This window comes from Centropristis striata, chromosome 16 (assembly GCF_030273125.1).
Source record: "Centropristis striata isolate RG_2023a ecotype Rhode Island chromosome 16, C.striata_1.0, whole genome shotgun sequence".
NCBI classification, from domain to species: Eukaryota; Metazoa; Chordata; class Actinopteri; order Perciformes; family Serranidae; genus Centropristis; species Centropristis striata.
In genome coordinates this window covers 32,878,492-32,891,587 of record NC_081532.1, presented here as the reverse complement: position 1 = coordinate 32,891,587, position 13,096 = coordinate 32,878,492, and the positions used below count along the sequence as shown (strand labels likewise).

The 13,096-nt window shown below is 37.3% G+C and overlaps 1 protein-coding gene across 1 annotated transcript in view; it reads right to left on the bottom strand.

The window, feature by feature from the left end:
• Nucleotides 1-13,032, bottom strand: part of LOC131988652 (transcription factor IIIB 90 kDa subunit-like) — a 90,397-nt gene extending 77,365 nt beyond the window's left edge. The window contains exons 1-3 of the mRNA XM_059353820.1: nucleotides 12,530-13,032; nucleotides 9,457-9,665; nucleotides 4,626-4,706 (exon numbers count right to left, since the gene is read on the bottom strand). Of these exons, the coding sequence (XP_059209803.1) occupies nucleotides 4,626-4,706; nucleotides 9,457-9,640 (265 nt within the window). The 5' untranslated portion in view covers nucleotides 9,641-9,665; nucleotides 12,530-13,032. The remainder of the gene's footprint in view (nucleotides 1-4,625; nucleotides 4,707-9,456; nucleotides 9,666-12,529) is intronic.
• Nucleotides 13,033-13,096: the final 64 nt, after the last annotated feature.

Sequence of the window (13,096 nt, the reverse complement as noted above, 5' to 3'; positions counted from 1 at the left end):
CTTATTTCTGTCAGATGATATTTTGTCCCATAAATGATTGCAATAGTTATCGTGAGTCCTACAAAAAACAAAGTCTGTGTTTTTCTTAACTAACTAACTAACTAACTATAGAGCATTAACTCCTGTGAGGTAAAATGACTGTTTTTGTCAATGGAGTCTGATTATTTAACATGATATGATACATTATTATTATTGCTAATATGTCAACTACATTATCACTTTATTGCATCTTTACTGCCTGTTTGTTGTCTCTTTTAATTGTATTTATGCATCGTTCTGCATCTTTTCTGCCAAATAAGAAGTTTCATATGAGACAACATAAACACAGATACCAATAGACTTCTTTAAAAGCATATTTCGGCCGTGCCGTAGTGGAGCAACAGAGTCGTCTGATTCATTGTAAAGTCAATGAGAAACCACAGAGGACGTGTCGCCTCACGCCGTGATATCAATATATTTATTCAGCTCTAAATCCAGATTTATGTGAATCAGACAGTTTTTACTGCAGCTGCAGTTTGTGATTCAGATCCGCAGACAAAGTGTTTTCACACATAAATCTTAAAGAGACATTCATTTAAATTCCAGCCGTCGCGTCCAAACACACTGCAGAGCATTGTGCTCCCATACACCAGGGACAGGTGATACGTTACTGTCCAACAGCAACACAGGAGGAGGAGGAGAGAGAGGAGGAGGAGGGAGAGAGAGAGGAGCAGGAAGAAAAGGAAGAAGAGGAAGACGAGGAGGAGGAGGACGAGGAAGAGGAGGAAGAAGGAGGAGGAGGAAGAGGAGGGGGAGAGAGAGGAGCAGGAGGAGGAAGAAGAGGAAGACGAGGAGGAGGAGAACAAGGAACAGGAGGAAGAAGAAGGAGGAAGAGGAGGAGGAGGGAGAGGAGCAGGAGAAGGAAGAAGAGGAAGACGAGGAGGAGGAGAACAAGGAACAGGAGGAAGAAGAAGGAGGAAGAGGAGGGGGAGGGAGAGGAGCAGGAGGAGGAAGAAGAGGAAGAAGAGGAAGACGAGGAGGACGAGGAGGACGAGGAGGAGGAGAACAAGGAAGAGGAGGAAGAAGAAGAAGAAGAAGAAGGAGCAGGAGAAGGAAGAGGTGGAGGAGAGAGAGGAGCAGGAAGAGGAAGAAAAGGAAAAAGAGGAAGACGAGGAGGACGAGGACAAGGAAGAGGAGAAGGAAGAAGAAGGAGGAGGAGGAGGAGGAGGAGAGAGAGGAGCAGGAGGACAAGGAAGAGGAGGAAGACGAGGAGGAGGAGAGAGAGGAGCAGGAGGACAAGGAAGAGGAGGAAGACGAGGAGGAGGAGGAGGAGGAGGACAAGGAAGAGGAGGAAGAAGAAGGAGGAGGAGAGAGAGAGGAGCAGGAAGAAAAAGGAAGAAGAGGAAGATGAGGAGGACGAGGACAAGGAAGAGGAGAAGGAAGAAGAAGGAGGAGGAGGAGGAGCAGGAGGAAGAAGACGAAGATGAAGAGGAGGAGGAGGAGGAAGAGGAGAGAGGAGGAGGAGGAGGAAGAACAGGAAAAAGAGGAAGACGAGGAGGACGAGGACAAGGAAGAGGAGAAGGAAGAAGGAGGAGGAGCAGGAGAAGGAAGAGGAGGAGGAGAGAGAGGAGCATGAGGAGGAAGAAAAGGAAGAAGAGGAAGACGAGGAGGAGGAGGACAAGGAAGAGGGGGAATAAGAAGGAGGAGAAAGGAGGAGAGAGAGAGGAGCAGGGAGGAAGAAAAGGAAGAAGAGGAAGACGAGGAGGAGGAGGACAAGGAAGAGGAGGAATACGAAGGAGGAGGAGAGAGAGAGGAGGAGGAAGAGGGGGAGAGAGAGGAGCAGGAGGAGGAAGAAAAGGAAGAGGAAGACGAGGAGGAGGAGGACAAGGAAGAGGAGGAAGAAGAAGGAGGAGGAGGCGAGAGAGGAGAAGGAAAGGAGGCGCAGATGGCCGCAGGGGAAAGTTTGTGGAGGAAAGAAAGACAGAAAGAAGAGGAGCTGCTCCTCTCTTTCAGAAGCGCCTGCAGACTCACAGACGGTCATAAATCTACACACACACACAGCATGACAAGGCTGTTCCCACCACACACACACACACACACACACACACACACACACAAAGCTCAAGCTACCACACACACTAACAGTCTAACACACCTTTTAGTCACACACACACATCTCAAGGGATACACTCAAATAGAAAAAAACCTGTAAAATAATACAGGAAGTGTAGAAACCTCATGCAGGCAGTCACACACACAAATATAACACAAGTATTCCCCAATCCACACACACACACACACACAGTGACTCAAATAATCCCCTATTGCTGCTTCCACACACACACTGTGACACACACACACACACACACACACACACACACACTGCCATTACTCAGCGTCTGCTGCAGGCTGACAGCTCTGTGACTCTGCAGCTCCGTGGCTGAAACATCATCAGCTGCTCCGACTGTCTGGACGCCATCCAGCAAACCATCAGCAGCTTCTGCCTTTTTTATTTTATTTTGGCTCTTTGTACAAGCTGTTGTTGTTGTTGTTGTAGTGTTTTTAGACCAAAGTTGTTGAGATAAAACTCTTGTCTCAGAGTATCTGATACAGAAAAATCAGACAGAGAGGAGAAAGTAGTGAAGCTGTCATGATCCAGAATCTATGTCAGGTCACAAAAATAATATTTGATGCACAAATGTTTGTTTTTGCATACATTCCCATTACTGAGAAGTTACAGAACTATATATAAACCTAAAATAATAATAATAATAAATGGACCTGGCCTTTAAAAGGTGATATGTTGATGTTGTGTTCACAACTGTGCTGCCCCCAAGTGGCCAAAAAATATCTGCAGGCAGAAAAACCTTCCACAGCCTCCTCTGTTCGATCTTCAGTGAATATTTGTCACGTGACCGTTTGTCACATCAGAATCAATCATAACTTCACAGTATCACAGAGGAGCGCATAATTTTATGTTTTTAACAGGATCTGGTTAGTGCAAACACTTCATTTTTTAAATGAGACGTGTAGAATAAAGAGATTTTCAGAAATGACACAATTTTAAGTTCATTTTGGTTATTTTTCTCCCAGGGAAGCTTTTGTCAGATGTGATCCATTCAAGGACAGTCGGAAAGTTCAAAATCGGACAATAAAGGCTGTTTTTCCAGTTTATTTCTAACATAAATAGTGTATTTTGGGCGATTTTTCAAAAGAAAAAATACTTTTTCAAACCCGCCAGCAGGTTTGGGGTTCAGAGGGTTAATCTAAATTTTATTGTCTCATCAGAATCAATCATAGCTTGACAGTATTGCAGAGGAGTGCAAAATTGTATGTTTTTAACAGGATCTGGTTAGTACAAACGCTTTATTTTTGACGATTTTTTTAATGAGATGTGTAGAATAAAGTGACTTTTCAGAAATTACACAATTTTAAGTTCATTTTGGGTTGTTTTTTTTCCCAAAGAAAGCGTTTGTCAGATATGATCCATTCAAGGACCATCGGTAAATTCAAACTCTAATTTCTAACAAACAGCGTATTTTTGGCAATTTTTTAAAGAAAACATACTTTTTCAAACCCGCCAGCAGGGTTGGGGTTCAGAGGGTTCATCCAAATTTTATCTACGATTGATAATGTTGAACATAATATATTCCTCGATCAACAAAATAAATGTGAATAAATGTAGAGCAAGCATTTCTAATTCTTTAACCATTTTTACTGCAGAAAGATGTCTTATTAAATGATTATATTGCAACTGCCTTCAGATATATGATGGTAACAAGCAGGAAAATGCTTTATAAGCTCAATTATAAAGGTATTTTTTTACTTTACTTTCCCTAAATGAAGTTTAAACTGTGTGCTGGTCGACTAGCATTGCTTACAGCTTCTCAAATAAACAAACTAACACCTCAGAATATAAATCAAACTGTCTGACGTGCTTTATGCATTAAGCTTTATGTTCTGGTTTGGATCATCACCTTGTGTCAGATCAGACTAATGAGGACAAAGCTGCGGAAAAAAAAGCTTTTCCACCTAATAAAAACACATTTAACCCAGAAACACTTTGTATAACATTATGAAAAATGTATCTGCAGCTGTGAAGGGAAAATAAAGCTGCTGCTCTGACATTAAAAGGTGCATTTGCTGTAATGAGAGGAGCCTCTCTGAACAAAACAGGATAAAAAGATTCAAGGTAAATCAGCTAAAAAGAGCCTTTAATTACGGTGGTGTCAGACGAGGTTAAAGACGCCGACGTGTTGCAACACAGCAGCTTTCTGAGGAGAACATTTGCACGCAATGAAGAATAAGTGAAGATTAAAAAAAGTATTTATATAAATGCACATAAATGCACAAAGGATTAGGGATGTTTTCCTGACATTAAGGCGACGCCTCTTCTGTAAAATCTTCATCCTTTAAAGTCATCTTCATCTCCTCAGTTATAATAAATGCAGACCTTTTTATAGATTTACTGACTCTGTGTGCTTCAATAAAGTGCCTAAAAAACAAAAAGCTTACATTACAAGTGTGTGAGTTTCTATAAAAACCTCCTGACTAGTGCTGATGCAGACAGAAGGCCCAGCAGAGGGACAAACGGCGGTGGTGCAGGCTGTAACAGAGGCGTGTGGCGCCCTCTGCTGGTCACTCACCTCTCTGCAGCGTCTGAGCTCGGGACTCCCGGCCCACTCCGGTGAAGTGTCCGTCTCCGAAGGACGGGTTGACGCCTCCGCCTGCAGACAGAAGACGAGACAGACACACATCAGGATGCTGATATATTTTTAAAAAAAAATTAAAATAAAAGTCTAGCTTTAACTGAGTTTTATCTGCCCATTCATATATTTATATATTGTCCTTTGCGGTTTTATTCTGGCTTTTAACTGAAAATGATCTGTTTTTATTTATTCGTTTCGTATCTGTTTATTTCGGTCAATACATGTCATCAAAACAGAAGCAACAAAGATTATCAAAGTAAACAACATGTAAACAGAGAGAGAAAATTGATGATAGACCTTTGGACCGAAAAGGCTGAAGCAGCTTATTACCTACCCTGTTACAACTCAAGTAAATTTAAAAATTAGAAATGTACAATCTGTTATTTATCAACAAAAGAAATAAGCAGTCACAAAAGAGAGAAAAGAAGGAGGCTTATTACTCATTACTCTAACTTATATAAATTAATCATCCTATTTTTAAGTATTTTTTTGAATAAGTTAATGGTATTGCAAGTTTTCAAGTCTTTCTCCAATTTGTTCCATAAATTAACAGCTGTTACTGTGGTGCATCGTGATTTGGTGTTGGTTCTGGTTTTTAACTTTTTAAATAAACACACTCCTCTGAAATGATAAAGGCTTTGTCTTAGATTGGACATTTTCTGAATACAGTCAGGCAGCATGTTGTTGTTAATTTTGAACATTTTATAGTTTTTTACAGTTTATAGTCTGGTCTTTAACTGAGAATTATCTGTTTATTTATTTATTTATTTATAATATTTTTGCAGTTTTATTCTGGCTTTTAACTGAGAATTATCTGTATTTATTTGGGTCTTTTAATTGGGTGTTATCTGTATTTATTTATTTATTTATTTATTGTATTTGAATGTTTTATTCTGGCTTTTAACTGAGAATTATCTGTACTTATTTCTTGTTATTTACTGTTTAAGTCTGGCTTTTAATTGGGTATTATGTGTATTTATTAATTATATTTGACCTTTGTTATTATTATTATTATCATCAATATTTTTTTATTATTTTCTTTATCTGTTGAATTATTTATTGTATTCGAATGTGTGTGTGTGTGTGTGTATATATATATATATATATATATATATATATATATATATATACATATAAATAATTGAATATGTCGCACAATATTTTTCCTAGTTGATTTAACTTTTAGTCAACAAAATGTTTTAAAACTGTGAAAAATTCCACTTTCCCAAGAAACACTCAAGGTTTTTGTTTTGTCTGACAAACAGTCCAAAAAAGTCTTTATAAAAGAATTCTATATGTATAAATGCTAATTGATTATTGTAGTAATTGTTTCAGCTCTGAACATAAAGATTTTTTTTGGCCAGTATTTTCTCATAACTGAACTGAATCCACGCTGTAAAACAAGCAGCATGAAGTGATGCAGCAGCGTCCTCTAGTGGCCGTCCAGAGGAACTACAACATATCTCACATCAGACCTGCAGACTCAGCAGGAGCGAGTCGTCCTGCAGGCTGAAGGTCAGGAGATAATCTGGAGGTAAATGTTTCACACTGATAAGCAGCTGTGGGTCAACACACACACATTAAGGCACCCGGCAGCGTTACATCAGAGCCGAAACTCCAAACACACCTCGAAAAAAGAAGTAGAAACTCCTGATGGATCAGTTCTCTCCTTAAAGCAGCGACAGCATTTAAACTCTTGGAGGAGGACTTTCTTTACAGTTTCTTAATTGCTTTAGATCAGGGTTGTCAAACTCTGGCCCGCGGGCCAAATTTGGCCCGCAGTATAATTTTATTTGGCCTGCGAGGCAATACCAAATTATTATATTATAATTGTAAATTAATGACATTGATGTGTTTTTTATTTGAAATTTGATTTTGCATGTCTGCACTATTTAGTTATATATTGTATGTTTATAAGCGTTGCTGGTTCCATATTTAATGTTAAAGCAAAACATGTTTGGTATATATTAAAAGGTTTATTTGTTCAATGTTGGCCCGCGATTTTATTCAAGTTTTAAATTTTGGCCCATTGTGTATTTGAGTTTGACACCCCTGCTTTAGATTAAAGATACCTCACTTCATGGTGCACCCCCAGCATTATTATTATTTATTTTCAAAATAAGAGCTTTTTTTCCAGAGCATTCAACCTCTCATTCCCAGCTCTCACGGAATTAATGTTGCATTTTTTAACAACTTTTTGTTCGCATTGGCTTGAAAAAACATTACAAATACAAAAAAATACAACAAAGCAACGTCTGAACTGTATGATGCTGTAAAAAGCTCCTTAATAAATAATAACAAAAGGAAGAAAAAAAGGAACGAAACTGAAAACCAAAGGTTTCTCCACCAGAGCGCCCCGACTCTGGAACGGGCTGCAGAGGCAGTAACTTCCTTTAAATCACTTCTTAAAACACACTTTTATAGACTTGCTTTTATGTAATGCTTTCTATTTTACTACTCATTTTACTTTTTACACCTTTTACCTTTTTATTTTCTGTGTATCTGAGAATGTCTTGTGATTGTTCCTGCTCTCTTTTATTGTTTTTCTTTTCATGTCAGAGTAGTTTTTTAGCCTCGTGGCATCATTGTCTTGGTAATTAACTGCTCTCTGTCGAAGCTCTTTGTAAGCTGCTGGTTTTAAAAGGTGCTACAGAAATAAAGGTCTTATTTCGTCGGTTTAGTATTTTGTAGCATTGCCTTTAAACTGCATGACTTGGATCAAATGTTTTGGATATCCTTCCACAGGCTTCTCACAATAGTCTGCTGGGATTTTGGCCCATTTCTCCTGAAGGAACTAGTTAAAGAAAACTAATGAAATAATGGCAAATAGAATTGAAAAAACGTTTGCGTTAACTGAAATAAATTAAAAAACGAGGGTTTAAAAAAAAAAAAAAAGAGAAACTGAAACTGTATTGTGTGGTTACAAAACTAACTAAAATAATAGTAAAAATGTCCTTTGTTTTCATCTTTGTCAACTTTTTTCATACATAAACCCAAAAAATTTTTGGTCGATATGAAATCTATTTCTACTATCTGGTTTTACGACTTAATAAACTTATTGGGGCTGAGATGGATTCGGCAGAGGAAATAAAGGCAAAAGTTATTGTGACCTTTTTGAATCTGGCACCCAACAAACAACTAACCCATTCCAGAAAAAAATAAAATAAACTAAACCTAAGCATTTTCAAAAAAAAAAAAAATTATAAAACTAACTGAAATTGCAAAAACAAAAATCCACAACGAAATGAAAAACTAAAAATAATGAAAAATCCCAAACCATCATAACTTTTGTTTGTAGGAAGTCAGATGGGTGTGTGTAGTGTGGTATTTTACTTTTTATTACTTCTTCCACTACTGCACTTAAAAAGTTATTTTAACTAAATGCACTTCTACTTGATTAGTAACAGTACTTTTATTTATTTTGGGTGTTTCTGGTCAAAACCACAAATGTTGCTTTTCTAAGGCCCCGTTTACACGTGGACGCTTGTGGGTAAAAACGAATCGGAATTGCCTTTCGTTTAGACGGTGACGGCGTTTTTGGGGCTTAAAAACGCAAAAATCTGAAACCTCCTTCCAAAGTGTAAAAGTTAAATCCTCTCCTCCGTAGCGTGTCGTCTACACTGACAAGACGCAAAACTCTGATCTGATCTGCTCACGTCACGTATGTGTTTACGTCACATACATGCTCCAGTACAGGAAATAAACAAACGTGGGATTATTTCCATGCGTCGGACCTTCAAGCTGCTCTGGCAGCTCTAATAAACTTACAGGAGTCTTTCCACCAAATGTACAGGATATGTACAGATAGTATTAGTGAACAGAGAAGGATCTGGAATTACCTCCTTTGGACGAGACCTGGGAGATCTAGTGATGGTGGAGAACTTTGTGGAAGGAGTAGCTGATGAGAATACGTGGTGTGAAAACTTCTGCATGCCCAAAGATGCTCTTATCGCTTTAAAGGAACACTCCACCATTTTTTCATATTAAAACATGTTATTCGGTCAAGTAAGACGAGTTGATACAGACCTCTTGCGTCTCAATGCGTGCACTCAATGTATGGCGGAATAGCACTTGGGAGCACTTCGACTCGGCGCAGTAATATCATCACTCCTGAAAAATCTTCTCCCCTCAGGAGTGATGATATTACTGCGCCGAGTCGAAGTGCTCCCAAGTGCTATTCCGCCATACATTATAGTTCTCCTTTTTATCCGCTTAGAAAAGCGCCACGTTTTATTTTGTGTCGCCATACTTGGTCGTTTAACTACTCGTGTAGCTGTATTTAAATAGGGAAAACGTGGAGGAGTTTGGTCGCTTCTAACTGTCCATCTGTTTGGATCCTAATGAATGAACTGGGCTAAGCTAAGTGCTAGCCAAGTGGCGCCGCGCGCCAGGGCGATTGAGTGCACGCATTGAGACGCAAGAGGTCTGTATCAACTCGTCTTACTTGACCGAATAACATGTTTTAATATGAAAAAACGGTGGAGTGTTCCTTTAAGTGATGCCGCCTGGCTGCATACAATTGAATTCCACACACTTTTGCGTCACCGTATGCAGCAGATTTCCTCCCGAAAACGCTCGTCTAAACGCGGAATAAAAAAAGTGAAGACGTGACGCCACTTTTGCGTCTTCTGTTCAGACCGTCATCATGTAAACGTAGCCTAAAATACACCTAAGTTTCATTCTAAAAATAAATGATTAGAAAACATTTTGGACATTTGGACCTTGGTAGTTTTTTCAGGTGTCTACAGGTGAATCTGATCGTCCTCACCGTCAGTGGAGACAAACTGTCCGACGGCCGACGAGCCTCCGCCTCCCGTCTCCACGAACTCCACCTCGGACACGATGATGTTGTCCTCCAGCACGGAGCCGCAGGTCATGCAGACGGCATCGCCGCGGGCCTGGTCCACGTCGATGTCCGAGCTGCCGCAGTTCCTACACACCTTGGAGCTCATGATGTCACACGGCGAGCCTCAAAGCCTGATGGGAAATAAACGACACATTAAAACCTCAGAATCAAAAAGGCAAAAGTCAGATGTGATATTTCCTTTATTTAATTGTATTTTACTTTTTTAGCCTGGCTTTTCACTGAGAATTATCTGTATTTATTTATTGATTTTTTTTACTTTTATGTCTTTTAACTGAGTTTTATCTTTATTTATTTATCGTCTTTCACTGTTTTTGTTGAGTTTGAGTTTTTTTTTTTGTTGAGTTTTATCTGTATTTATTTATTTATTGTTTTTTACTGTTTAAGTCAAGCTTTTTAACTGAGTTATATCTGTATTTATTTATTGTTTTTTACTGTTTAAGTCAAGTGTTTAACTGAGTTTTATCTATATTTATTTACTGTTTATTGCTGTTTCCTGTTCCTATTCCTGTCGAACAGCTGTAGTTACACTAAAACAACATAGAAAGACATTTTAAAATACAGCTAAAGGAGAGGTGTGTAATTAAACCTCAGCACTAAGCAATAAAAATATGATATTATCAATAATCATAATTAAGATATTATTGAGAGTCCACTATGTTTTGATACCTAAAAATAAGTAAAATACTTGAGTAAAGGTACTTAGTGACATTATATTGATGGTCTTTTAATAATTATAATCCAATAAAATAAGATTGATTATTTGGAAATAGGCAGTTGAACTTTTTCCTTCTCTTTTTTTTACTTTATGTACATTTTCATGCTAATACTTTTGTACTATTATTTAAGTAACATTTTCAATGCAGGATTTTTACTTGTATTTTTTTAAATTTCATTATTATTATTATTATTATTTTGGGTGCTGCATGTTCTGGTAGTATTTTCAAACTATTTTAACTATTAATTATTATTATTGCTACTAATACAATTGTTGTTGTTTATTGTTTTTAAACTTGTCTTCTGCCTACTTTATTAGTTTTTTGGCTGTTGATTGATATTTGTCTTCTGCTTTTTTTATTAAATTTGTTTTATGTTTTATTTCATTTATGTATTTTGGGTGTTGCTTGATTGATACTACAAATGTTGCACCTTCAATTATCTGGTGATAGGAGAGGGCATTTCTAAATTACTTTTATTAATGTTTTTTTAAAGTTGTTTTTATTGTGGTATTTTACTTTTATTTATTTTTTTATTTACCTTTTCAACCACTGCACTTAAGTAGTAATTTTGACTACTACTTCCTCTACTTTTTTTTTTATTTTTTTGCAAAGCAGCAGTACTTTTTTTTTTATTTTGAATGTTGCTTGGACGATACTACAAATGTTGCATATTCAATTCTCTGGTGGAAAGAGAGGGAATGTAAGTTGTATATTTTTATATTATTATTATTATTATTATTATTATTATTACTGCTACTACTATAGCTGTTATTTTGTTTTTTCATTCCTATTTCTGCTATTTTAAAGTAATTGAATTTAATTAATTATTTTTGGTCATTCCTTGATTGATCCTATAAATGTTCCATATTTATTTATCTGGGTGTAGGAGGGGGGATGTAACTCTTTTATATTATTAATTTTTATTATTACTGTTAATTTGTTGTTTTTTTATTCCTATTAAACTTCAGAATAATAATCAGAAATTTTATTATTCCGGGGTTGTTGTTTTTTTCAGTAGCTGCTGTATACGAATAGAAAGAAGTAATACAGGTTAAAAAATAATAATAATAATAAAATTAAAAGTACAAGGCACTCTACACTAAAATTACAACAATATAAATTGAAGAAATAGCACAAACGTAGGCGAAAAAAGTAGTAAGATAAGAAAAACACGAACTATTATCTTATTATTTATTTATTTATTTTGAGTGTTGCTTGATTGATACTACAAATGTTGCACATTACATTATCTGGTGGTAGGAGAGGAATTTTTTTTATTGCTATTATTAATGTAATTTTTTTCTTCTGCCTTTTTAATTATTTTTTATATTTTATGCGGTAAATTCCTTTTATTACCTCCTCCACCACTGCACTTTAGTAGTTATTTTGACTATTTTGCTTCTACTTTTTAATTATTTTTTATATTTTATGCGGTAATTTCCTTTTATTACCTCCTTCACCACTGCACTTTAGTAGTTATTTTGACTATTTTGCTTCTACTTTTTAATTATTTTTTATATTTTATGCGGTAAATGCCTTTTATTACCTCCTTCACCACTGCACTTTAGTAGTTATTTTGACTATTTTGCTTCTACTTTTTAATTATTTTTTATATTTTATGCGGTAAATGCCTTTTATTACCTCCTTCACCACTGCACTTTAGTAGTTATTTTGACTATTTTGCTTCTACTTTTTAATTATTTTTTATATTTTATGCGGTAATTTCCTTTTATTGCCTCCTTCACCACTGCACTTTAGTAGTGATTTTGACTATTTTGCTTCTACTTTTTAATTATTTTTTTCCTGTTAGTCGCATTGCTCTGACTCGAGTCTTCCTCACAGTGAATCAGTTGCAGTGATTCTGCAGAACTTCCCCGGCTGCTCGGCTCCATTAGCCGGCTAGCTACGTGGCACTGCACCCGGGCGGCTAGCTCCGCGTCTCCTCCTTCACCAGCCGCTATGAAGAGTCCTTTGCGGGCTTTAAGTTGCCAACCACACCAGGACAATGTGTATTTGCTGTCTCCTACATCTGGTTTAATTTAAATTACTTATCAGAAAGCCGTTTTAACAGCAGGACTGTGAACGTCTCACATGTTGACAGCTGATGGCAGGAAGCTAACGGGACGCTGCTAGCCGGCAAAACTGGCTCCGATACACACTTTAACACACATGCACATGCTGTAATGAGTATTAAATCAATAAAGCAGCTTCACTGGTAGTTAAACACCTACAGATGAAGAGCGTGTAGGTGAACATACCTTCAGTGAACAGTAGTTTGCAGCCACGCTGGGACGCGTGTCAGCCTCCTCACTTCAAGCGTTTTCTCACAATAAATCTGATTTCTTTAACTATTTCTCATTGACTGTGGGATTTACTAATGCAGTTGTTGTAACTGCGGTAATGAGAGAGCGAACAGCAGCGTGACAGTGCGCAGAGGTTGTGCTAAATGCTGTAATATCGCTGCAATCCTCAACACAACACACCCAACATGTGCGTTTGATGCTGTGGAGGCACGGGCGAGACCAACTCGGACCGGAGGGGTGGCGCGGTGTCAAGGTGTCGCTAAATTTAAGGAATAATCATTGAAATGTGTTCGTTTTTTTAGAAATGTAAGTTCATGACACGCTGTAAGTATTACGCCGGGTGTCAGGAAAATGTAAAATTGATTATTTAAATTGCAAATGTCAACAGACTAATAGTAAGAACCGGCAACGGAATCCCCTACTTGTGAAATGGCACTTCTTATGTCCCTGCTTTTAAATGGACAGTGAAGTTGAATGGACTTGGGCAAAAGAAAAGAAAGGGGAAAAGAAAAGAAAAGAAAA